Source organism: Phodopus roborovskii, unplaced genomic scaffold (genome assembly GCF_943737965.1).
Source record: "Phodopus roborovskii unplaced genomic scaffold, PHOROB, whole genome shotgun sequence".
Classification (NCBI taxonomy): domain Eukaryota; kingdom Metazoa; phylum Chordata; class Mammalia; order Rodentia; family Cricetidae; genus Phodopus; species Phodopus roborovskii.
In genome coordinates this window covers 9,251,942-9,279,295 of record NW_026126563.1, presented here as the reverse complement: position 1 = coordinate 9,279,295, position 27,354 = coordinate 9,251,942, and the positions used below count along the sequence as shown (strand labels likewise).

Here is a 27,354-nt window from a genome sequence, read left to right as displayed (position 1 = left end):
CCAGGAAACCCGCAAAGTTCACCCCAGTGAGTGTGGGAAGGAAATGAAGTGGAATAAAAGTTCAGGGGGAGGGGCTGTATGGGGGGAGAGGCTGTATGAAAGACAGGGTATCATCAGATTGGGAAGGGCACTGGGCACTGGGATTTAGTAACAGAGAAACTTGATGGCTGTGGGAGCGGACAGATGTGAAGGAGCCAGTGTTTTGCAACTAAAAGCTTGAGAGTAACCTTGTTAGATACTCCATAGCACCTCCTGTTTTTCCATTCTTGGTCTGTGTGCTATTGGGGGGGGGGGTGGCATTCCATTCCAGGAGTGCAACAGCTGACACTAATTAGGCCCAGAGAGGTAACAGTGTGACCCCTGTAGGGATGCTGATACACAGTTTATTTGGAATGTTTAGGAAAAGAGACACTCTGTCCCTCCTGTGAGACCAGCACATAGCTGCCAGGAGCTGCCATGCAGAGCTTGAGATGAAAGCAACATGGCCTAGGCAGGCCCAGAGGTGGTGAAACTCAGCGTCTCTGGCAAGCTTGAGCCCTGAATCTAGCAGTACACGAAGCCAATCCTGGCCCAAGGTGCCTCTACAATTCCCTCCCTCCCTCCTTCACCTCCCACTGTCCTTGATCTCGTCTTCCCTCCCCCTTCTTTCTTCCTCCTCATCCTTACCCTTTCTATCATGGTCCCTGACTTCAACCTCTCAAGTGCTGGACTATAAACCTGCAACACCATGCCCAGCCTAGCCAGAGACTTTTCAGTCAGTAGAACTGTTATTCCCAGTTTTGCTTACCTGGATTTGATTTGTCTTGTGTCTCCCAGTAGAAATGTCACAAACCAGCACTGAGGGCTGAGGATAATTCCTCCCCACAAATCCCCAAGTACCTAGTTCTGTCTGTTGAGCAGGTCCCAGGAAACTGCTTAGAGGTGTTAATACGCGTAGCGACGACCAGAGGTGGCCAGGAGACACAGACCCAATGGATCTGATGCCTGGGAGCCCCCATTTGGACTCAAAGTGGCAGGTGGATCAGGGTATGGGCTGAAGTTTGTGCTGGGTAGAAACTCCTGACACATGACGGTGATATGCCTCAAAACAGGGCTAGAGATTAGATTATAAAAACATGGCTTCCCTGTGAATTTCTCTCTCCTCTGTCCCTCTGGGATCCTGGTTCCAGGGAAAGCAGGTTTCAGTGCTAGGAGAAGTGTGGACCTACAGAACATGAACCTCTGTAAAATAGCTGCCCACTATCTAGCCAATAGCACAGAAGGAATTGGAAAAGGAGACTTTTCCAGGGCAGTTGAGCCTGGATTAGACAGCTGCCTGAAGTCCAACCACATAGTCCTACTCAGAGAAAGTGTGCAAAAAATAAGTGTTTATTTATTTTTTGAAGATTTATTTATTATTTATACTAGCATTCTGCTTGTATGTACCCCTGCAAGCCAGAAGAGGGCAGCAGATCCCATTACAAATGGTTGTGAACCACCATGTGGTTACTGGGAATTGAACTCAGGACCTCTGGAAGAGCAGCCAGTGCTCTTAACCTCAGAGCCTTCTCTTCAGCCCATGTTGTTTTTAGTTACTGAGCTTTTATTTTTATTTTTAATTTGTGTGTGTGTGTGTGTGTGTGTGTGTGTGTGTGTGTGTGTGTGTGTGTGTGGTCAAGTATTGCTATGTAGTGTAACTGGCATTTTCTTTGGGCTGCCGACCAATAAAGCTCCCAAATAAAGACATTTATTAATTATGAATGCTTGGCCTCAGCTTAGGCTTGACCCACTAGCTCTTTTAACTTAACCTGTTTCTATTCATCTATGCTTTACCCCAGGGCTTTTACCTTTCTTTCTTTCTGTATGTCCTACTTTCCTGCTTCCTCCATGCCTGTCTGGCCAGCCCCTGCCATCTCCCTGTGGTCTCTTTTTCTTTCTCCCTCAAGCCCAAATTCCACCTCCTACTTAACTCTCCCTGCTGAAAAGTTCCAATTACATCTCCTCTGTGGGTACTGGCTGTTTAGTTTATTAGACCAATCAGGTGCCTTAGGCAGGCAAGGTAAAACAGCAACACATCTTTACATAGTTAGACATGAACAAAGGCAACACATCTTTACATAGTTAAACATGAACAAATGCAACACATCTTTACATAGTTAGACATGAACAAATGCAACACATCTTTACATAGTTAAACAAATATTCTTCAACATGAACAAATGCAACACATCTTTGCATAGTTAAACCAATATTCCAAAACAGTGGATTTAAGTCTATCCTTAAATTCACTATGTAGCCCAGGCTGGCCTTGAACTTTCAGCAATCCTCCTGCCTCAGCTGGATTACAGACATGTGCTGTCAGACCTTGTTGCTTTTTAAAACTCAAAGTCACCTATTGTGTATTAATAGACAAACCGAGAGAGGTGGGAAGGGGGTTTGGCTTTGAAGTCATCTAATGCTTGGAACTAAGACAGATTAGACTGCTCAAAGGCTTTTTGGTTTTTTGGTTTTTTTCCTCAAATTATGTTTCTAGTTCATAGATAATCCTACAAGGGGAAGGACTGTGGGCCAGAAAAAGGTTCCAGAGGACACAGAGAGAAGAGGTTTCATAGACATGAACAGTGGGATGCAAAGGGTTCCAATGAGGTAAAACTCAATTCAGCAGGGTCAATAAGTGTGCTGGGTAGTACTAGGCCATGAAATGGGGGCTGGGTGTGCGGAGCAGATGGCAGAATGGTTAGAAAATTAGGCTTTTCCCCCTTCCTTCCTTCCTTCCCTCCTCTCTCTCTCTCTCTCTCTCTCTCTCTCTCTCTCTCTCTCTCTCTCTCTCCCTTTCCTTTTGTTTTTTAGACCAAGGGCAAAGGGCTTCCACAATATCCAAGAGAGTGAGAAACAGATATATAAAACCTGGTCAGTTACTTTGAAAGTCATGATTAAAGGTTGGATGATTATAACCACAAGGTGAAGTAATCTTCAAATTTTCAAGGCTGATGCATGATACTACCCACTGTTGGAGGAAGGGCTGAGGCAGAGGCTCCTGGTACACAATCGGTAGTACAGACTTCAAAGACTTTTCTGGAAAACAACTGGACTCAATACATTAAGAACCTTAACCGAATTTATTTCTTTGACCTGCCATTTTCTTTATTAATAATTCTTGAAAAGCCTTGTCTAAATGATGTTCATCACGGTACTATTTCCAAAATAGAGGGATGCAGGGTATTCACAAAACTGGAAATCATACCATAGTTTAAATGTTACTAAAGAGCTTTGAAAAGAAAATTTGGTTTGCAGCAAACTCACGGGGTAGAAGTCCAATGCTGAAACCGGCACGGTGGAGAGCAGGCCTGTCTCCCTCTGTGTTGCTTGCTCCCCAGTCTCAGAGAGGGCCACTCAGAATGGAGCGTTAGTCTTTGATCTCCCTGCTGAAGCAGAAACTTCTTTTGCATTTTCTTACTCCTCCACTTTGAAGACTTCTGAGCCAGGTGTGGTGGAGCACTCAGGAGGCAGAGGAAGGCTGATCTCTGTGAGTTCGAGGCCAGCCTGGTCTATGTAGTGAGTTCCAGAACAGCCAGTGCTATGCAGAGAAACCCTGTCTCAGAAAGAAAAAAAGTATATCTGATGACTCATTTCATGCTTGCACATGGTTGTATAGATATACCGCAATACATATTGAATCAATTCTCCACAGATAGATACTTGTTTATTTCTTCTTGCTCAAATAGCTACTCTACTGTAAGCAACTGTACGCATCTTTCACTTTGTGCGAGAATATATTTAGAGTACAGCGTAGTTTGACATTGGACTGTAGAGAGTGAAAGCACAGCCATGCTCTACTTGAGGGATTTAATCAAATGTCTCTTTAAAGAGATTTTTTTGTTGTTGTTGTTGTTTCTGGTTTTTTTTTTAGACAGGGTTTCTCTGTATTGCTTTGGAGCCTGTCCTGGAACTTGCTCTGTAGACCAGGCTGGCTTCGAACTCACAGAGATCCTTCTGCCTCTGCCTCTGCCTCCCGAGTGCTAGGACTAAAGACATGCACTACCAACTGCCAGCAAGATTGTCAATTATTACATGCAAGAGGTCTATTTGCTCACACAGCAACCAGCATTGTGTGGCATCAAACATTTTGTTAGGAAAAAAATGTACTTCATAACTTTAGTAGAAGCCTTTATGAAATAGTGGTAAGTTATAAAGAAAAACTCAAAATTTTGCATAGAATATGGACTTAGCCATGGACTTAGTGATTGAAAAAGATTATGCCAAAATACTCACAGTAGTTATAATATCGGCCTAGGCACTATTTCATTATTACATCATTTCTGTAATAGTATTTAATTTGTTAGCAAAATTATACTGCTTCTCATAGACTCATAGTTATAGCACACACTTAACTTGTGTTTTAAACACAATACTTCTCCTGGGTGATGTGTTTAAAGACACTTGAGGAGGGACTGGAGAGGCTTAGTGGTTAGGATCGAGTATTGATTATCCTTCTGGAGGACCTAAGTTCAGTCCCCAGCACCCATGGGGTGTGGCTCACAACTGCTTGCAACTCCAGCTCTGGGGGTTCCCACACCCTCTCCTGGTGTAAGAACAGAAGTATGCTCCACATGAGTGTCCGTGAGCGTCCTCCGCACACACACATAAACAAATAAAAACAAGTATTTTTTAAGACCCACAAAACACCCCCATGGGCTAGCCAGCCAGTGGGTAAAGTGCTTTTTTGCCAACCATGAAGACTTAAGTTAGATCCTCAGAGGTCCTCTGTCAACCACACATGCCATGGGTGCCAATGGCCATGCCAGAGGAGCAGCAGATGGTAATTGAAGTTCAGGTGTCAGCCCACCAGAAGGGAATCTTGGACAGGCAAGGCCCGGAGACCACAGACCCCAGAACGGCTTCTGCTTCTGCTGTGCCTTTGCGTGTTTGCTGCCGCCATCTTTCTCTGGTGTCTGTCATGACGTGAATGCGTGTGGGGAGATCCCCACTGCCTGTAATGTGGTGTGTTTTATCTCATGGAAACATGCTGTTCTTCTGGGAAATTTTTACCTGTGGTTTATTATGAAGATGATTTCTTCCTACACTGTATTGTCTAATCTATTATAATGTTAGTTTACACCTAATTTAATGATTAAAAAATAAAACAAGGAAGCGTCATACAGCTGGAACGCATGAGTTTCTATTGAGGAACTGTATACACTGTGGCTTAGGTTAATGATTAAGAAAATAATTGAGCCAGGCAGTGGTGGTGCACGCCTTTAATCCCAGCACTGGGGGATAGAGGCAGGCCGATCTCTGTGAGTTCCAGGACAGCCAGGGCTGTTACACAGAGAAACCCTTTCTCAAAAAACCAAACCAAATCAAAACAACAACAACAAAATTGAGTTCCAGAAGCCCAGCTAGCTTAAATTTTTTTAACTTTAACATTGAGAGATGTGTTCAAAGGCTTCAGAGCGCAACATTAGCTGAAGCGGAGCCTCGCAATAACTTCAGGTTAGATCAGATGTCTCGATATTAGCTTTGAGGTGAAAAACACAGAAGACAAACTAAAGTTTTAGAAAGGCACATAGTTGAGTGAGGAAGTTTTTAAGGTCAGGGAACAAAACACAAAGCAGATCAATTGTTATTGGCTGACATACCTTCCTTGCTAGTGTTGGCTGATGCTCAAAGGTGATGATCAATTCCTTACACCCATTTATGCCCCCAAGCTCCTGATCAAACAAACAAACAAACTACTGATGAGTGGGTATGCACCCCAATGATTTAAAATAGAGCTGACTGATTCTTTTTCGTATATAGAAGTTTAGGTTTGTGATTCCTTTAAGATTCCTTATAAGATTACCTTTTAAGATAAGTAATAAAGTAAATGGCCCTTTCTTTGTAACTGCAAAAGGAAGCCTGCCAGTAAAAGACCAGACTGAGAAGAATATCTTGCTTGCCTACATGGTTAATCTATAACAAGTTGCTTGGGTATGAATGCATATGGGCTCTTGGGATAATTTGTTTCTCACTTGTGATATGTAAAATGTTTAATTATGTAAGAGATATGGAAAACATGCTGTTTTTTTAAACTTGTATTCATTGTAATCATTCATTTGAAAAACAATGTAACCTCATTGTAACTTTTATATTGCTGTAAAGGTTTTTCTGGGGTGTATAAGATGTAAGGGAAAAAATAAAGAGAGAGTTAAAATGGGTTAGAAGGAAAACACCAAGAATAAAGAGGAGTTAGAAGGAAAATATCAGGATTAGGAAACTAAGGAAGAATACAGATAGAGTCAGAAGGAAACATCTAGAGAGACAGAAGGGAAATTTCCAGATAGAGATACGAGAAGACAAGGCACAGAACCAAGACCGCAGAAGAATAAAGAAGGAAACCACTGAAGAAAGTTTTTCCTTTGACCCCCTCAGATTAAACAGTCATGGTACGAAGTGACTCTCCATTCCTTTTGAGCCTTGCACTGTTGGAGGTTGGTCCCCAACATGGGCATACAAGGTCTCTACCTTTACCAAACACACATTTAATAGATAAACAAACAAGCTAATAATAACAACAATAACAAAAAACACAGTTGGAGAGTATTTTCTGGCAGGGAACAACCACTTTCAATTCTCAGTTGTACCACCAGAGGGTGGAAGAGAGTTAAAATCCAGAGATCTTAGAGGCCTGCTTCAGGAAAACCAAGTGTACTATTTTGGCATTGGGAGCCTGACTTAAGATTTAAGACAGGGAGGGAGGGAGAGGGAACTGGGATAGACATGTAAATAAAAAAAAATAAAATAAAATTAAGACTAATGTAAAAATAATATACACAGCCCGGCATCAGTGGAGCACACCTTTAATCCCAGCATTTGGGAGGCAGAGGCAGGTGTATCCCTTTGGGTTTAAGGCCAGCCTGGTCTACATGGTGAGTTCTAGGACAGCCAGAGAGAGCTACATAGTGAGACTCTGTCTTGAAAAAAAAAAGTAAAACCAGGAAAAAAAATATAATGAGAATTTCATGTAAGATATTTATCACAAGCTTCCCGATGGCTATGATGGCACATGCCTGTAATTCCAGCAACTTTGGAGGCAGAGGTGGAAAGTTGCTAATTCAAGACCTGTCTGGGCACAGAGTGAGTTTAAGGCCACCATAGGTAACCTAATAAGATGGTGTCTCAAAAACAAGCAAAAAAGCAACAAAAACATAACACTAAAAGACAGGGGCCCTGGATTGAACACCCAGAGGGGGGAGAGAGAGAGAGGCAGAGGGGAGAGAGGGGGAGGGAGGGAGGAACCCAAAATTAAGAATAATAAAAAAAGAACTTGCAGGAAAGTCCCAGCACTCCAGCCTTCTGTACCGTGTCTTGTGTGGCCCACCCACTCCTGAGGTCCTGCTTATCTTCACACACCCCCCCCCTGCACACCTGGTCACTGCGGCTCCTTACAGGTGTAGCCAGGCTTCCCTGCCTTGGCTCTACCTCAGCTTATTACTTTATGTGTGAGTCTTTGGCCTGCATGTGTGTCTACGTACCGCCTGCATGCCTGTGTGTTAGATTCCCTGAATCTGGAGTTGGGGACTGCTGTTAGTTGCCATATGGATACTGGGAAATGGAGCAAGTCCCTTGGAAAAGCAGAGAGTGGCCCTTACTTAGTCTCTGTTGTGGATGCTCGTGAAGAGCCAGGTAAATGGACACATGTCCATGGAGAGTCACAGGGCAGGGCTCTCCACCCCCTCCCAACCTCCCCCTGTCATTGCAGATGACTTTACTGGTAGGACTTGGGGGTAGAGTTACTGGGTAGAACCTTTGTGAGCTTCTTCTAATCGGTCCACAATTGCCTTGTACGGTGCCTGGATCTAACTAGAATTTACTGCAGTGGCAAATGCTTGTTTTGGCCTGACAGATAAACGGGCATGCTCTCTCCAGTTTTCTTAGCTGAACCTGCGTTCTCTCCCCTTGGAGCACTTACTTCTTACCCAGGAAGACACAGCGCCAAGTCTTTTGCCCGTTAGGAAGGTGAGACGTCTAACTTTGGTTTCTTCATCCCCTAAACAAGTGTGAATTTGGACAACTCTTTTAGCCTCTCTGGGTTTCAGGCTGGGCACTGGGCACACAGAACAGATGTCTACTACCAGGCAAGGAAGGATCTGACTTGCTCTGGGTCCTATTTGGTTGGTTTCTTTATGAGGCAAGGTCTCCTCACTCTGTAGCCCAGGCTGGGCTTGAAACTCACTCTCCAGTCTCAGTTTCCTCAGTACTGGGGTTACAGGTGTGAACCTTCTTTTCCTTCTCTTGGTTTTATGTTGTAGTCTAGAGGGCGAGGGAAGCCGGCTAGCCAGGCTCTTACTGTCGGGTGAGCCTGGTGGTGGAGAAGGATCCTTAACTGAGTACAGGTTAAGATCTGTCAAGTTGACGGGAAACATCAGCAATGCCTTTTTCTTGGCATTTTAGACTAAAACCTGCAGTCACCCCCAGGTCGGTGAGTGCACGCCACTCGTTTGTAGCTTCAGTGCGGTAAGCCAAGGCTGGCGCTGTCCTAGGCTTTCCACCGATCAGGAGGGATTCCGGAGGGGAGGAGGCGTCCTGCAGTCGTTCAGGCGTCCTGCAGTCGTTCAGGCATCCTGCAGTCGTTCAGGCGTCCTGCAGTACGGGGCTCCGACTGGCCGCCCCCCACGGAGCTGCAGGAGCAGCCGCGCCCTAGGGCTGCCCTCTGCAGGTGCGCGGCGCGGGCGGGGCGCGGGGCGGGCGCAATCGGGCGTGGCTTAGGACCCGGGGCGGCTTCCCCGAGCGACAGTGGAACTCCGGAGTTGCGCTGGACCTTGGCCCTGACGGTCAGAGCTCCCGGCGCGATCCCGCCAGCTGTCCTCCCAACGCCTCCGGCCGCTGCCCTCCGCCGCCACCCGCTGCCCTCCGCGCCGGCATGACGGGCTCGCTGTTCAAGGCAAACTTCTGGGTAAGTGAGCGCGGCGCCGGGCGAGCGGAGCCCCGGGTGTGCGCCTCTGCCCGCCCTGCCTTCCACTGCCCCGGCCGCGCTGGCTGCGCCCGGAACACCTGGGACCTGACGTCAGCCCTCGTTCTCACGCTAGAAAACCGAAGCCCCGAAGGAGGAGCGTCGTCGGGAGACCTGGGAGAACCGGGATGGAGGGTGTGAGCAATCACTCCGGGCTTTGCTCTTCCCTGACAGTCCCTCTGATTTCCCTCCCAGCCCCCAAAGCACCCGGGGACGGCCATCGCACGGGTGTGAGAGCCAAGAGCGGGCGGTTCCAGGTCTCCTCCCCGCACTTAGACATCCTTTCCTCGTTCTGTTACCCTACAGCTACCTACCCTCCAAGGGTCCATTTCCCCCTTAACTCCGAGGAAGCCCCCCTCCCCCGCCCCGTTCTTAAGGCAGGGCATGAAAAATGACCCACAGCTACTTCCTCCGGTAGCTTCAGAGTTGCCTACCACACCATTCTTCCACCGTGACTCCAGGGACAGTTAGAACCTACCATGTCCCATTTGCTTGAGGTGTTGAGGTCCTTCCGGGGGCACTGGCAGGAAGGCAAAGGGCTGGGGTAGCATCCCAGCAAGGAGCAGGAACCTTCTATTTGGTCCTCTTATGAAGCCTGTGAAAAGAAGGACAAAGCGGTATACAGTTATTTTTTGCTGACAGTTGAGTACAGGGGCTTAAGCGGATGGTATGTTTGCACGGTCCCGGGGTGCCTGCAGCGCATCTGGTCCTGGAGCAGGCTTAGTCAAAAGTGTCAAGCAAAGGACTGCTGTTGTCCTTCGACTCTGGATATCTCAGCTTGAGTTCAGTTAAGGACCCGCCGGGGACACTTCTCCACCAGCCCCAGCACCCAGCACTAAGAACTCAAGTCTCTTTCCTTTCCTTCCAACTCACCTAGTGGTGGCTCATACCTGAGATGCCAGCTCTGAAGGAGGCTATGCCATCATCCTAAGAAGCTGCTGGCAGCCCTCGTCCCATGTACACTCTGGCAGGAATGGTCAGGAGGAGGGGCAGAGTGGAGTCTGAGTTGGGACCTAGAGTGAAGGTCTAGGAGTGATGGTGGTGGTGGGGTGTGTGTGTGTGTGTGTGTGTGTGTGTGTGTGTGTGTGTGTGTGTGTGTGTGTGTGTGTGTGTGTGTGTGTGTGTGTGTGTGTGTGTGTGTGTGCGCGTGTGTTGTGACAAGTTTCTGGTCTCCTTCCTTCCTTCCTTCCTTCCTTCTTCCTTCCTTCCATTGTTTTTTTGAGTTTTGGAGCCTGTCCTGAAACATGATCTGTAGACCAGGCTGGCCTCAAACTCACAGAGATCTGCCTGCCTCTGCCTCCCTAGAGCTGGGATTAAGGGCCTGTGCCTCTGGTCTACTTTCAAAAGCTCCCTGTGGTCCCAGTAACACTTTGCAAAGCTGTTGCCCATCTCTAGTTCCCGCAGTTGTTTGATTCACGTAAGGAAAAGGACTGGATTGCTTACTGTGCATATTATTAGGTTCTCCAAATGCTTTACACACATCATTCCCTTAACCCTCCCACTTTCCGTTGGAGGGAACTGACTCACCATGGCATTTTACTGATGAGGAAACCAAGCTACAGGGAGGTTAAGCAACATTCTCAAGGCCCCAGAGGTGATGAATAGTGGCTCAGGTCTCTGCATGCACTGACTGTCCCCCCAAGTGTCTCCAGGAGAGTGGCATGGAGTGAGTATGCCCCAGAATACACGTCTGCCTGCAGTCGGTGTGGGACATGTTGGGCCATCACATGACTGTTCACGAGAGTCTTCCTTTCTCCTTTAGCTGGGTCAGGAGTTCTTGGTGGGTAGGCAAGGTTTACCATGAGCAGAGGCCCCAGCATCAGCATCAGCAGAGGCCCCAGCATCAGCATCAGCAGAGGCCCCAGCATCAGCATCAGCAGAGGACCCAGCTTCAGCTACTGTTCTTGCATCGTTTATACCTAAGTTGAGGCGGATAGGATTGACCGGGGCGTTGGGATCTGGAAGGAAGGGCACAGAAGGGGCTGTCCAGGAAGAAAGGCCACTTGCCAAGTAGTTGTGCTTTTAGGGCACAGGGACAAAGTCTTGACTGAGCCGAGGCTGTAACAGTAACCTTCTGTCATGGATGAGAAAGCTGTGACTGCATTAGGCAGAAAACTTTGAAAACAAGCAGGCACTGACTACCCAGGGTCAATACATTTGTATGAAATGTTTACTCTGTATAAATGTAGTAGATGTGCTACTTGCTGGGGTTAAGTCTGTTGCAAGCTTCACAGGAACATGGACAACTCCTGAGGAAGGCCAGTAGAGAAGGGTTTCTCTGTGTAACAGCTCTGGCTGTCCTGGAACTCACTCTGTAGACCAGGCTGGCTTTGAACTCACAGAGAAGCCTATGCCAGGGTGGATATCATGGGTGGGAAAGGAACTAGGTATAATTAAAGTCTCAGGCTGGGTCAGTTAACTGGGGTCAGCAGAAGGAAGGAGAGAGCCTAGAGCTAGCTCTGTGGAAGGGGAACTGGGGAATGGGGGGGGGGTGCCCTGAAGGAGGAAGTCAGCAGGAGGAACTGGTTTGTGGAGGCAGAAGCAGGAGGGAGAAATGACTGAATGATGTCACACCTGTAGAGGCGTGGGTACAAAGCTCCTGCTGGCCCAGGCCTAGCCTCGAAAGTTCAGGCTCACCTGGGAGCCCCAGGCTGGCCCTGAAGGTACAGACTCAGCCTGCAGCTCCAGGCCAGGTCGATGAGTGTTGAGGACTTCCTGCCAGAGGAGAGTTTTCTGGGAGGGAGGACAGGGTACCGCCTAGCAGGGTTTGGAAGTATTCTAACGTTTTGGACATTGCAAACATGTCAGTGAGTACTCCGTTGTGTGCTAGCCTACATCTACTATCTGGTGTCTGGTGGAGATGCCGCTGTTCTTTTGGAGAGGGTGTCCTGAGAGACCTCAAGGAACAGCACAAAACACAAAGCATCATGTAGTATCAGCAGGGCCTGTGAGGTGAACTTGCCTTCTCTGGCTTGGTGACTTTGTGCCGGTTGCCTAACCTCTGAAGCTTCTGGTCCCCCCCACCCTGTGTATTATAGTGGAAATAATATCGGTCCCTTCTAGGAGACTCTTTCTTGGGAGATTAAATTACAGAGCTGAGCACAGTGACTGGTACCTTGTAATTGTTAGCGGTTGTTACTCTCCGCACGGGTGACAAAGGAAGTTAGGGACAGTTACTCAGGAGAAAGGATGAAGAGGTAAGACTATGAGGAAGCACTTTGTGGGGGGTGGGGGTGGGGGCTGTCAAGATGGCTCAGTGGGTAAAGCATGGACCCACAGGATGGAAAGACAGAGCCAACTTCCACAAGTTGACCTCTGGCCTCCACACATGTGCTCTGGTTTGCTCGTCTTGTCTCCAGGAATAATACAAAATAAAAAAGTAAACTTAAACAGAAGAAGGACTGGCAGAGCATGGTATCTCACACCTCTAATCCAAGTACTGGGGAGGCAGAGGCAGGTATACATTTAAGGCCAACCTGGTCCTCAGAGCTAGTTATAGGACAGCCAGCGCTACACAGAGAAACTCGGTCTTGAAACAAACAAAAACGTGAAGAAGAGAAAGAAGGAGGAGGAAGAGGAGGAGGAGGCCTGATTTAGGAAGGAGAAGGAGGAGGCCTGATTTAGGAAGGAGGAGGGGAACAGAGAACAGGTAGGGACCAAAGGAGGGCAACCAGGAAAGAGGCCATCACAGGCTCCAGAGAGGAACATGTTGGAGAGGTTCATGATCAAATTAAGTCCAGCTCCTGAAAGTTTAGCTAACACACTCATCTTATTTAAATGTCCTATGAAGATGTTTCTTTACCGGGGGGGGGGGGGGGGGCTTTTGAACTTGTGAGCTGGTTCCATGGGTTGAGGCACTTGCCATCAAGGCTGATGATCCCTGCGCCACACATGGTGAGAGGAATGAATAAACTCTTACAAGTCGTCCTCCTTGGACTGGAGAGACGGATCAGCAGTTAAGAACGCTGGCTGGTCTTCGGAAAGCCTGGGTTCAGGTCCCAGCACCCACATGGCAGCTCACAAGTTGTCCTCTGGTTTCCATCCCCCCCCCCATGCCTCCCAATAAACAAATGAATGTAAAATGCAAAATACATAAGGGAACCTTTTGATGGTTCTGTTTTGCAATGAAGTAATCAATATTCAAGAAATATATGTTCAGGGTTATTTTATGTGCGTGATCATTCTCCCTGCACGTATGTAAGCACAAGGTGCGTGCAATTCCCCCGGAGGACAGAAGAGGAATGTAGGATCCAGGAACTGGAGTTACAGATGTTTGTTAGCTGCAGTGTATGTGCTGGGAACTGAACCCCAGGTCCTCCGGAAGAGCAGCCAGTGCTCTTAACCACCTCTCTAGCTCAGTGGTTCTCGACCTCCCTAATGCTATGACTTCTTACAGTCCATGTTGTGGTGACCCCCGACCACAAAATTATTTTGTTGCTACTTCATAACTGTAATTTTGCTCCTGTTATGCATTGTAATGTAAATGTCTGATAAGCAGGGTATCTGACATGTGACCCTTGTGGGGTCGAGACCCACGGGTTGAGAACCTCTGCTCTAGCCCCTGCTTACACTTTCTTGATGGAGCCACTCCGAGCATTATCTATTGATTACTGCTATAACGGAGGCCTTAGCACTGTCTTACTTGCCTATAAAGTTATGCCTAAGAATTTTTAACTTTATTTAGAAAAAAGTTCAAAGTTCCAGAAATTTCAAGGTTGTAAATGATTAACATATAATATTTCCTCTGTTATTTTCTTTGTTGTCCATACCATTTCTTATATAATGTATTTCTGGCACTCGGGAGGCAGAGGCAGATGGATCTCTGTGGGCTGGAGGCCCGTGCTCTTAGGCCGTAAGACGGCTGTTTACTCAGAGCGATCTATACACTGTGATCACTTCTTTGTTCTTGGTTTTCCTGGACATTATCATTTTTTTTCCTTATGGACCTTGTTTCCTTATTTGTGTGGAGCCCCGCCTCACCCTTTCCCTTTCAAAATGCTCCAGTGTATGGGTTGCTTCAAAAATCGCCCTTCCCAGCCAGGTGTGGTGACCACAGTACTTGAGAAGTTGAGGCTGAGGCTCTTGAGCTCCAGGCTAGGTTGGGTACGTGGGGAGACAGTATTCAGAAACCAACACTAGAACCCTTTGTTCTCACATCCTCCTGTGGAGACCCTCCCCAGGAGCCCTTGGTCCCTTTCTCTCCTTGACTGGTTATCTTCCAAGTCTTCTGCATTGAAGTTGCTGCTTTCCACACCCCAAGTCCCAAGAGCTCTTAAAACACAAATCAAGTCATGCCGTTCCTTGTATAAATTCTTCCAGTGGCCTCTCTCACTGCAGCCTCTCACTGCCTCTCTGAACATGTCACCTTCCACAGTGTCGTTGGGCCACTTGTCGGATAATGACAACTGTGTCACCTGTCCTCATGGCAGCCTACGTGTTCCCCTCAGTAAAGTACATCCACACAATCACGATTATTGTGCGAGCACTGTTTAGTGTTTCATTTAAAATGCCGTAACTTCCTCTCCCAATAAGTAGTACTGAGCTACATCCCTGCCTCTAACAGTGATTTACAACCTGATACCACTCTCTTCTTGTTTGACAAGTGTGCAATTGCCAGAGCTTTCTATAATAAATGACGTTAAGATGCACTAGGCATTTGGTGTTTAATTCTGAAATCAGGTAACAGCCAGGCCGTCCAGCCCTGTTGCTGTGTCCTTCACTAAGATTTCTGTCTCTCGTTCTCCGCTGTGGTGATTTTAAACCTTTTCTGCTTGAACCTCCAACTCCTGCCTCATTCTCATCGTGCCAGTCTACCATCCTCTTGACACTGCAATCCGATATTGTCACTTACAAATGTGTTGGGCTGATTTCAGAGCTACCCTCGGGGACACATGCAGCCCTGAGCCACAGGTCGGACATGTTTGCTTGAGTCTACTCTATTAAGAAACTGAACCCAGCCAGTATCTTCTTACTCACCCTCTGAATAAATAGGGTTAGGCTCAGCTGAGAACCAGGGAACGCCCTACAGCAGTGGCCCAGATAAGGATCATGTTGTTTCTCTCATCCACTAGTTCCTAACTGGCTGTGTGGGGCTAAGCATGGGCCCATATTCCTCTGTGGTCATGCCTACAGCGCCTAGTCGAGCATCTTAGGAATGAGCCCAGCTTGGTGTTGCTGAGTAGTGAATACAAGTCCAAACACCACAGCAGCCACTTCCTCTCCCTTACTGGTGCCCGGGCTCTTGTATTGATTTGAACACCACAGAAGTCCTTATTTAGCCACGGTGGTTTTCAGTTAGTTATGATGAGTTGTAGCTGAAATATACTGAATGGAAGATTCCAGAAGCAGGTAATTCACATTTTAAGTGGCACACCATTCTGAGCAAAGCTGAAGTCGCCGGCTTTCTCGCTCTGTTCAGCCTTGCATAGGAATCATCCCGTATGTATCCTCTGGAGGCACTACTCTAGTTAAAAAGCTTTGGAGCACAAGACTGAACTGTTGGTAATGCCAACATAAAAAGGGAAAGCCCTGCTCCCTTTAATGGAAAGTAAAAGCAAAATAAAATATTTTTTAGGGAGACCACATGCACATAAAATGTATATATTTAAATTAACTTTAATCGTGTGTGCCTGTGTGTGGCATATGCCCATGAGTGTGGGTACCGTCAGAGGTCAGAGGCATCTAAACCCCCTGGAGCTGGATTTATAGCAGTTGTGAGCTGTTGCGGACCAAACTCAGGCCCTGCAGAAGAGCAGTGAGCACTCTGCCCACTGAGCCGTTGCCTTGCTTAAGTCCCTTCCTGTAGCTTTTTTGTTGTTGTTTTGGTTTTGAGACAGGGTTTCTCTGTGTAATCACTCCTGCTGTCCTGGAACTCACTCTGTAGACCAGGCTAGTCTCAAACTCACAGAGATCCACCTGCCTCTGTCTCCTGAGTGCTGGGATTAAAGGTGTGGGCCACCACCACCAAACTCTCGTATAGCTTTTATTACAATATATATTACTATGATTATTTTTATTTTTTATCTTCTTTTCCTTCATTTCTTTTTTCTTTTCTTTTTTTTTTTTGAGATAGTATCTAGCTATAAAGGTCCTCAAACTCACCATATACCCCAGGCTGGACCCCAGGATGGCCAAGGGTATATGAGCACCCCCTTTTCTCAAACACTTACAGACACTGCCCCAAAGGGCCCCATGGGCAGTAGGCCGGTCTGCTCTCTGAGGGCCAGGAAAGGAGTCCTCTAAATGAAGTTTCAGATGGGGAAGCTGGAAGTCTGAAAGGACTTGGGCCTTGGAGAGTGTGGGTGTGCAAACTGGATAGTCAGGAGGGACTTATCCAGAAGGGGCAGCACTGCGGAAGGCAAGACCAGTTGCTAAGTTCCGGGCATGGGGGTGAGGGATTGTCCAAACCGCCCTGCAAGCCAGTCTGGACGTGAGATTTCTGTTGTACTGTGAAGGTGACGAGGCATGGGCCCATGGAGTGTAATATCCGTGATTAAAGTAATGAGGGAAAAAAATGAGGTGATAAATGAAAGTGAACCACGTTTAAAATTTAAGGAACTGTTAGAATAAATGAAATGTACTTCCTAATCTCTTTCCGTCTTGTGGGTCTGGGGGTCAAACTCAGGCCCTGGGGCTTGGCTGCGGGCGCCTTTACCTGCTGAGCTGGCATCTCATTGGCCTTGTTCTAGAACTTTCGGTCCTCTTGCCTCAGCCTCCCAAGCGGTACCATTGTTTGTGTGAACCGCCACACCTAGCTCATGGTGAGATTTTTGGAGAAATATATTTATAGTAAGAAATAGCATGTTATAAGGCCAGTCTTTTATGTTTTCTGAGGTTTGTTTTTTCCCTCCCTCAATTTCTTTTCTTTCCTTCCGTTTCCGTGGTATTCACTGCAGAAAAATATAGTATTCTGTTAAGTTAAAAGAAAACACTTCTAAGTGCACCTCCACGAAATAGTAGTCACCTTGAGCGTGTGTGGAGGGTGAGTGGAGGATGTTGGGTGTTTCCTTGGAGCAGAAGCTCATTTGGCTCCTTTTCCTTATCCTGATTTAAAAGTGATCTCCCTAATTCACAAAAGAGAATGGAAGTGAATTGTAAGAACAGGGGAAAATGTTTGACCTCACTTGTAAAATTCAAATTATAACCAAAGTAGTGTGTCAGTTTATGCCTGCAATCCCTGCACTCTAGAGGCTGAGGTAGGAGAATTGCTGTGAGTTCAGAGACAACCTGGGCTACAGAGTGAGTCCAGACCCTGCCTCAGCAAATATGGCACTCACTGCAAAGCCCGATGACCAAGTTTGATCTCCAGGACCGGTGGGGTGGAAGGAGAGAACCGGCTCCAGGAAGTTGTACCCTGAGCTCTGCACACAAGTCTGTGGCACAGTGTACCTACCACCTTCCATGAATTAAATGTAATTAAGAAAACAACAGCAACAAAGTAAGTCAACGTATAACCAGATCCTTTTCAAAAGACCCCCACCAGGAAATGGTGGTGACGCACGCCTTTAATCCCGGCACTCGGGAGGCAGAGGTGGGCGGATCTCCAGGCCAGCCTGGTCTACCGAACGAGGTGCAGGACAGCCAGTGTTACACAGAAAGACCCTGCCTTGAAAAATAAAGCCAAACAAAAGACCCCCAACAAAAAGGTCCCCCCAACCAAGAACTGCTAAGTAAGAATTGTAATTCTACTACGGAAGGACTTTTGCTTCTCAAATTCATCAAATTAGGAAAAGCCCCCTGCCATCGATTCCTGTGGGAGAAGGTGATGGTCATTGCATTTGCGGGGGGGGGGGGGGGGGGGGGGGGGGCGCCGGGGTGTGTGGACGGGGGGGGATTTGGCTGTTTGCCATAGCGTGTACATTTCAGCACATTTCTCTCAGTGGGTTTGGGGGCTCATGCCTGTAATCCCGGCTGAGGCAGGAGGGCTTGGGTTGACAGCCAACCTGGTCTACACAGCAAGGCCTTGTCATAAAAGAATAAAGGGAATACAAAAGTGTGACAAGATGTCCAGCTGATGGCAGAAGATGAAGAATTGCACTCATCCTGGCCAACCATCATAAAAAGAACACAAGTGTCATAAAAAGCCATTTGCCTGGTGCTCTGTACCCAGGGGAGGCTTGCTCCCCAAGGATTTCTTATTCAAAATCGCCGTGATGAATGGGATCCAAACTGTTTCCTCTTCCCCCCACTCCTATCCCCGCACACCCTGTATTTATTTCCTCTTTCCGTTTCCCCCTACGCTGTACACTGTATGTTTTACACGACAGACTCCAAATTTCAAAATTCCTAAACAAAATAATTTGCGACATCCCTGCTTTTTTGCCTAGAGCATTCATTCCCTCATCCAAGCTCCTGAGGTGCCACACCCCTCTGTGTTTCCTGAGACTGGGTTTCCTGTAGCTCAGGCTGGCCTCCAGCTCCCTATGTAGCCAGGGATAACTTGAATTCCAGATCTTTCTGCCCCAGGGCAGCACGCACATGCCACTGTGTGGGCTGGATCTCTGAACCTCCGCTACGTCACTGACTGCATGAGGGTTAAGAGTGCTGAGCGCAGCACAGGCTTTGGCTCTGTATGGCTGTTCCATTGCTGGTCTATCTTGGACTTGTAGCACAACTTCTCTGAGTCTCTGTGTTTGTGTTATAGCATTGGAATGATTCCAGTCAAGAGGGGGTCAAAGTTCTACCTTTAATGAGTGTCTGTTGAGAGGACCTGTTTTGTGCAGCAGACTTTGGGAGCGCGTGTGGGACACCTAGTAGCAGAGTAGACACAGTTATGTACCTAAGGGTTTTGGTGAGCGTAGTGAGGGAGATACAGAGAGTATATGAATTTCCGACCACTGCCTTGACAACTTAGCAGAGACTGGCTTAGAACACACAAATTTACCTCACAGCCTCCCTCCCACCGCCTCCCTCTCCTCCCTTCTTCCCCTCCCTCTTCTTCCCTTCTGTGCTTGGGGTCAAGGGCCTCAAACTTAGGGACTCCTAAATGCTAGGCTGTACTCCTGATATGTCCCCCCCCCCCCGCGCCCAGAGTCCACACATCTCCCTGTCGGAAATGGGCATGTTTCGAGGCTATCTCTCTGGGAGAAGACTGGAGGGGAGGAGCCAGGGTTTAGTGGGAACCTTTGCCTTGCTCTATACCAGCGGTTCTCAGGGGGCGAATGTTAGATATGTACATCATGGTTCATAACAACAGCAAAGTTACAGTCATGAAGTAGCAATGAAAATAATTGTATGGTTGGGGTCAGCACAGCATGAGGAACTGTATTAAGGGGTCCTAGCATTAGGAGGGCTGAGAACCACAGCCCTGGACTCTAGAGTCCACTTTCAGAATTGGCTCATGAGCTACTTTCATTTTCATTCTAAACGTTAACTAACCGATTCACTTGTGTGCGTGTGTGTATGATGTATGTATGAGTGTGTATAGGTACATGTGTTGGTGTGTACTGGTGTGGAGGCCGCAGGTTGAGGGTCAGGTGTCTTCCTCAGTCACACTCCACATATGTATATATATATATGTACGTATGTATGTGTGTATGTATATGTATATATATATCATCATTATGTTTGTATATATATATCATTGTGTGTATGTATATATGTATATCATTGTGTGTGTGTATATGTGTATATCTCATTGTGTGTATGTGTGTGAGTGTGTGTATTTATTTAAAACAGTGTCTTTGTTTCTCACTGAGCATGATGGAGTTCACTCACTGGCTTGGCTGACCAGCCAGCAAGTCCCAGGACCATTCTATTTCGGATCCCAATGTTAGGATTACAGGCAAACCCAGCTTCTCCAGGCTATGGTGACCTCAGACCCTCCCCAGCCCATGATTTCCGTTTCCAAAAGCAGTCCTATTTGGGCATGGAGGATCTTGCCTTGAAACGCAGGCACATGGAAGGTTGAGGCAGTAGGACTGCTTTGAGTTTGAGGCCTGGTTACAGTATGAGACCCTGACTGAAAAACTAAAAACAAACAGGAAAACAACCCCCAACCACTGGCCTGTGCTTAAGGATCCCTGTAATTACTTAGGGTCCACCAGGATAATTTAGAATAATCTCTCATCTCAAAGTTCTCAATTTAATTATGATTGCAGATTCCACTTCGCCTGTTTAATTATTAAGTGACTCTGGAGATTAACACTTCCTTTTCAGGGTGGGTGTGTCTTTTTGCCTGCCACACTGAGTGGCTGGTTGGAGGCTTACTGGTATGTATGGGTGACAGTGTGATTGCAGGGGATGTCCCTGAGGGTGACAGGTGGCTGAGAGGTGAAGTAGAGCATCCCTGTGAAGGGCTGGGGATGGGGAGGGAGGACGGTAGGGTTGGGAGTGGCTGGTCCTTTCACAGGAAGTAGGTCAAGGTGTTGACCACCCGTTTCAGAAAATGTAATTTGCTGAAACGATCAAGTCATTAAATCCTTGTTTTTAGTCGTCACCTAGGAAACTAAAGCATGCCATTCAGCCATTTTCAACACTGATTAATACTTGTTTTAGTCTCCTGCAGCCCAGGCTGGCATAAAGCTTTCTATGTAACCTTAGTTCCCCAGTGTTGAGACTTGAGGGATGGGCCACCACGTGCACCCCACATTTCCAGCAGATTTGAACGGTTAATAGGACTTGGTGAGTGTGGTCGTTCATGCTTGTAATTCCAGCAGAAGCCATGGCTCCCTGTGAGTTTGCAGCCAGCCTGGTCTACAAAGAAAGCCCTAGGCCAGACAGACTACATAATGGACTGTCTTAAAACAAAACAAAATAAAACAAAACTCCCCCTGGTTTAGGAGTTTTATTAAAATAATAATAATAATAATAAACAAAGATTTCCCGTGTGTCCTCCCTACCATTCTTAGCCCCTTACTTTTGTGGGGTGCGCGTGTTTCAAGGGACACAGTAACTTAGATACCATTGTTGTCTAAGGTCCGTAGTATGTCACGGGCTTCCCTCTCTGTGTTTTGTGGGTTTAGACAATGAATAATCACATCTCCACCACTTTAGCACCCACAATCGTTTCACAACCTGTGGGTCCCTGTACTGGTGGTACTCAGCCTTTGGAGTTTTGCCTTTCCTAGAACTTGGCATAGCTGGAATCATGCGGCCTGCGGCCTATTCAGACACTTGGCTTCTTCTATCTGTAGGGTGTGTGTAAAATTCTTCCACATCAATTTCATGTCACAGGCGGGAAGTGGGGGGTCCCTCCTCATCTCTGCAGCTTGATAATGTATTTCTCTTGATCTCTGAGTGATGTCTCATTGTACAGATGTACCATGTTCTGTCTGTCTCTTCACCTATGGAACATTTGGTAGTTATTAATACAGCTGTTATGAACAACTGTGCATATTTATGTGGGCATAGCTTTCGATGTAGGGTCAACAAGTCAGCTGGCAGAGGTCGTGTTTTTGTAATTGACATTTAGATGCTTGGGTTGCCTGTTCTCAGAGGTGAGCTGGAGGAGATGAGGCGGTGGACTTTGACAAATGTAATGAAAGAATACTTCCTGCAACTCTCTTTAAAATCCCAAGTTTAATACAGGCCTGAGTCTGAAATTTGACTATATAAAAACACCCTATTTCTGTGGTTATGGGCCTGAAGTATGGGAAGGCCCAAGTACACCGAGTTTTGGATGGACTCAGCAAAATGGCAACTGTGAAACTAAAAATAAACCGAAGCTGGGAACGTAGCCCGGTGGTAGATGCCCTAGCTTACTTAGCATGGGTAAACCCTGGACTCCATCACCAGCAGCGAAACTACCACCCAATACTAAAACTAAATTAAATCTTAACCCAAAATACTCCAGGACAATAGAGAGTGTAAATTTTAAAGAGATTTATTTTTATCATTTTAAATCATATGGAATGCCCATGTGAGTGTAGGTGCCCCCGGAGACCAGAGTCATCAGAGTTACAGGGGTGGGAGCCACTGGGTGTGGGTGCTGGTACCTGAACTGTGGTCCTCTGAGCCACTGAATCATCTCTGCAGCTCAGAGACTGCAGACTTCATAAAGGGTTAGTAGGTATAAGTGGGAACAAGGGCCATATGGGGAAAGACTAATTGGTTTTAGAGGACAATTTGGGGCTACAGGAGACCCTGTTTCAAAAAGAAAGCAACCAAAAAACAAAACAAAACAGAAAACAACCAAAATAAAACAAAAACACAAAACAAAAAACGGACACAGAAAACATGTATGAAGAAACTATGCAGAGTTCGAGGCTAGCCTGGGCTAACAAGAACATATCTAAAAAAAAAAAAAGTGAAATTTAAAAAAATTAAGACTTGGGTCAAATTGTTTGTTTTGTTTTGAAGTAGTAATTCTCCTGTCTTGGCCTCCCAAGCACTGGGGTTTAATAGGCATGTGCTGTCACAACCAGTTCATCTTTGGTGAAGTTGTAACCTAGGTCTCAGTTCACCATAGAGTTAGGAAAGCATTCTGTGGCTTCTGTCTAAGATGTTTTAGGTTTGTAGCACCTTGAGACCACAGTACTATAGGGAACCACACAGACCCTTTGATTCTACAATGTTTAGGAAATGAGACACTTTAATTAGTTGTACTTTGTGATTAACTGATTGATTGATAAGTAACCCTGATTAATCTCTGGTTCAGAAGATTATAAATCCACTTATGCCTGGGAATGTCCACGTCCAGACCATAAGGGAATTGCCCTGTTGAGTCCCCGGGTGGAAGCCCCTAAGATAGAATGGGGATTAAAACCCACTACACAGGGGCCTGGTTTTATCTAAGGACAAAGCTTGCTTTCATAAATGTGAAATGTTTTCTATTAACTTGCATTTTCTTAGAGAGTTAGCCAAGGTTTTCCAGTTAGCAGGTGCGTGGTGGATGCTGTTTCTTCGAAGTCTGGTTGCTTGTCCTTAGAGTTAAGAGGCTGAGGATGATTAGATGTTCAAGGTCATCTTCCCCTACATAGTGAGCCTGAGCTTCCTGAGACTTAGCCTCCAAAAACCAGAAAAGGGGGCTGGAGAAATAGCTTGCTGGGTAAAAGTGTTTACTACACTATCCAAGGCTGGAGCTGGGATCTCAGTTCTCATCCAGCATCTCCCAATGACCTGTATACTCCAGCTACAAGGGACCCAATATCTGCTTTTGGCTTTGAAGGGCACCTCATACAGACACTCATAAATGCAATTAAATAAATATTTTTTAAAAAAGGTTTAATTCCAGCACTTGGGAGTCAGAAGCAGGTGGATCTCTGTGAGTTCAAGTCTATGCACCATGGTTTCATAGAGTTGAGGCTACCCAGGGAAAGACCAAAAGATTTATAATCCTTGTTTTCTTCAAGTAGCACGATGCATTGAAGGTCTTCAGAACTGTGATGTAGGCTGTGGAGGGGCCGTGGCATGGAGGGCTTCAGAACCGTTGGTGTTTTTGTGGACTGGTTTCTAACCTTGCATTTAGGGCAAGAAGTGACGCATATCAGTTGGGACAACAACTCTGACATTGCTCTGGCTTTGATCGACTCTAGATTCCTGGCTCTTGGTGCTTGTTAATTTTTTTTAACCTAGTTTCCAGTTAGCATACATAGTAGTGTGTTTCATTGTGATGTCGTTATCATGTAAAATCATGTAAATAATCACTCACATGTCTTGTCACATGCCTGCTCTGTATTTGCTTTTGGATGTAGTCTGTTCACTGTTTGATCTGACTTGCTCTCTCGGTTTGGTGTCAGACAGCCGAGGGTTGTGCTCTGTCTCTCTGTCTCTGTCTCGCTCTCTCGGTCCTACATACAGGTACTTTAGTTTGGAGAGGAGCTGCTCCTCTGTGTTCACCTGCCTCCTCACACTTAGGGAACAGGAGTAGGAACTGAATTTGGCAGATCGTCCAGGGAATTCTATGGACCAGGAAGAGGATGTTGGCACACCACAGATTTTCCCTGTGATGTCATGCTCTTGTTGGGTAATTGCCAGATCTTCAGACTGTATATACTTACGTATTTAAAAATTAATCAGGGGACTGGAGGGATGGCTCATTGGTTGAGAGCACAGAGGACCTGAGTTCAGTTCCCAGCACCCACATGGCAGCTCACACCTGTCTGTAAGTCCAGTTCTGGGGTTTCTGACACCCCCACACAGACATACATGCAGGCAAAACACCAATGAACATGAAGTAAATTATATAATAAAAATTAGTCATTTGAGGTGGGGGTTTCCCTCCCTGTATAGCCCAGGCTGGTCTCAGACTTGTGGCAATTCTCCAGCTTCAGCCTCTGGAGCACTGGGATTACAGTCAGAAACCACCATGGCTGGTGCAGCCTACTCCTATCAACTGAAGAGCTTCGGCGGGTTTAATGTTCCTGAGGAATCAAGGCATTCTCACTCAGTTCTTAGCTTCTCTCTCCCAGTGGATTTGTAACTGCTTTCCTGAAGTTTGGCTGTTAGATAGGTTAACGCTGACCATCTTCTGACTTTCTGAATATACAGTCTGCTAAATCCTGTGACTCTGTTGCAAGACAGGGAGCCAGGCGCTCACTGTACGTAAGCCATCTGGTGCGTGGTGAAGCGTGGAGTTGTAAGGAGGACAGATTTTTGTCCCGCCACCACGGCAGCCCCAGTTAATACATAGAGACTCTGTATTTGATATAATGCTGTTGGCCAGGTACTAGTTTCTTATCGGCTAGCTCTGTCTTAAGTATTAACCCATTTCTATGTATTTCCACGTGGTCTTACCAGGGAGAGGCGGCTGGCGGTTCCGCTCTCTCCAGACTCTCCATCTTGACTCCTCCCTATTACTTCCTCTCTCATCCTTGTCTCCTAGTCCCGCCTATCTTGCTTTCCTATTGGCCAACAGTGCTTTATTCATTAACCAATATGAGAAACATATTTACAGAATGACATCTCCCATCATGGAGTGCTTTCTACTATCCTGTCCAGTTTTGGTCTTGGAATTACAGTCCAAAAGCCGGGCAGCTGCTGGTGTGTGTTTCCAGACTGCCTTTCCATGACATAGAACGCATGCCAGCAGAGGCGGGCTTACATATGTGCCCCTTTATTTTCCTTGTGGTGGTACACAGTGAATACTTTTGGGACAATGCATATTCTCTCAGAGGTTTTCAGTTCCCACTTGTGGTTAGTCTTCCTCGAAAACTTCACTGCTGAGCACTGGGCTTGACGGAGTGCTTGTCACTGTGATGCCGCAGTGTGACGCCACAGTGCACACCTGTGTTTGTCTTTTCACGGGTTGTTGTTACTCTTGTATAGTGTCAGATGCAGTGGTCAAAGGCCACAGGGAGTTAAAATTCTGATGGATATTGCTAGGTTGGTCCCCCCTTAAAGACTGTGCCAGTAGCAAACGACAGTGACTATCTTCCTTCCTCCCTCCCTCCCTTCCTTCCTTCCTCCCTTCCTCCCTTCCTCCCTCCCTCCCTCCCTCCCTCCCTCCCTCCCTCCCTTCCTCTCTCCCTCCCTCCCTTTCTTCCTTCCTTCCTTCCTTCCTCCCTCCCTCCCTCCCTCCCTCCCTCCCTCCCTTCCTTCCTTCTTTTTCATTTTTTTTCGAGTCACGGTTTCTCTGTATTGCTTTGGGTCCTGTCCCGGAACTTGCTCTGTAGACCAGTCTGGCTTCAAACTCACAGATATCGGCCTGCCTCTGCCTCCTGAGCGATGGGATTTAAAGGTGTGCGCCACCAAGGCCTGGCAACAGTGACTATCTTCCTATACTTTCTCACTGATGTGAGAGATGTTCAACTCTTCTCGTCCATTAGCATCCCTTTGCTTACTAATGCTTGTCCTACTTTAAGAATGCTTACTGGTGGTGAGTGCGGGGAACACGTCTTGGGAGGTTGGGTGGGAGGGTCCTGAGTGGGAGACCAGCCTGGGTACAGTGCAAAACCCTGTCACAAACAAGCAAACACACACATTTGCTCGCTGTGGATTTGGCTTTGTTACGGGTGCAGCCTGTTTCTGTCTGTTAGTATTGGAAGAAAACTGCCTTCCTCCGTTGTGAGTGATTTTAGGTTCTTGTCACCCACATCTTTTCCTCTCTAGAGACAAGTTTGTCACTTGTCTTTTTTATTTGCATAAGAAATATTTTTGTTATGATTCATTATAATCTTAAGAATAATTTTACATTTCCAAAAAGCCTTGCAAAAACAGCACGGAGGGTCCCCAGCTACTCTTTACCTGCACTCTTCATTTTTTCTCTCTCTCCACTCTTGCTCTTTTTTTTTTTTTTGAGACAGGGTCTCATGTAGCTGATGTTGGCCTCAAACTTGCTGTCTAGCTTCAGGGTGTGCCTTGAACTTATGATCCTCCTGCATTCACCTTTGCTGGGTTTCAGGAGCATACCTCCATGTTTAATTTCATGGTGTGCTGGAAATTTAATTCAGCTGGGAAGTGAACTTGGGTCTTTGTGCATTGCTAGGCAAGCATTCTATCAACCGTGCTAAGCCCCAGCCCAAGTCCTCCCCTGCTATGCACATACTCTGTCATTGAGTTTTCGTCTTAATTCACCCTACCCTCCTTTTGGAGAACTGGTCTTGTGCTGCTAGGCTGGCCCCAAGCTCCCAGGTCTAAACTAACCCCCTGCCTCAGCCTTCCAAGTAGCTGGGACTGAATGTGCACATCCCCATGGCATGATTTCCCCCTCCCTCAAACTACCAAAAATACAAGATCAGGCACAGTTTGCTTTTGTCTATAACCATCTCCATGGCGCTTTCTAAATAGAAAGTTATTTTCTCATGTAGTCACAGTCCTATGATTGATAAAAAAGTCTGGAAGAGCAGGTGCTGTGTTTCATACTTATGATTTCAGCACTCAAGGGTTGAGACTAGAAGATTGGGAGTTTGAGGCCAGTCTGGCCTCTACATTGAGAGACTCTACAGAAAAACAAAAACAATAAATGAAAGGAAATAATATAAAAATAGTATTATTAGCTAACCGTTCACATAACTAATGTCCTTTATAACAAAGGAAGTATTTAGCATTGCCTTTAGTCTAATCTGGATCAGTTCCCAAGCCTGTGTCATTTGTGGCTGACACTCTTGAAGAATACAGGACAGTTGCTTTGCAGAACGGCCAGCAGTTTGAGTGTGACTGTTTCCTTACGATTAGGTCCAGACAGTGCATTTCTGGCAGGGATACTGCAGAGATAATGGTGACTTATTCTCAGCAGCAGGAGGCCTGCCATATGAGGTGTCGGTGTGGTGACTTTGGTCCTTTGGCTATGGTTCCTTTGTTAGTTAGCACCCTGTTGGTGCTGTAGCAAAATACCACAAGTGAATTGAAATAGCATACTTCCATTGTCTGGAGGTTAGAAAATCCAAAACTGGGTTCCCTGGGCTAGAATCAAGACTTGTTCCTCCCGGATGTGTTAGGGAAGTCTCTCTGTCTTTCTCTGTATGAGATTGACTGTTTATCCAGTGAATTATGTTACTATTACT

The 27,354-nt window shown here is 46.5% G+C and overlaps 1 protein-coding gene across 1 annotated transcript in view; it reads left to right on the top strand.

Annotated features, from left to right (window-relative positions):
• The first annotated feature begins 8,664 nt into the window (after positions 1–8,664).
• Positions 8,665–27,354, top strand: part of Pstpip2 (proline-serine-threonine phosphatase interacting protein 2) — a 70,702-nt gene continuing 52,012 nt past the window's right edge. The window contains exon 1 of the mRNA XM_051202064.1: positions 8,665–8,914. Coding sequence (XP_051058021.1) covers positions 8,882–8,914 — 33 coding nt within the window. The 5' untranslated portion in view covers positions 8,665–8,881. The remainder of the gene's footprint in view (positions 8,915–27,354) is intronic.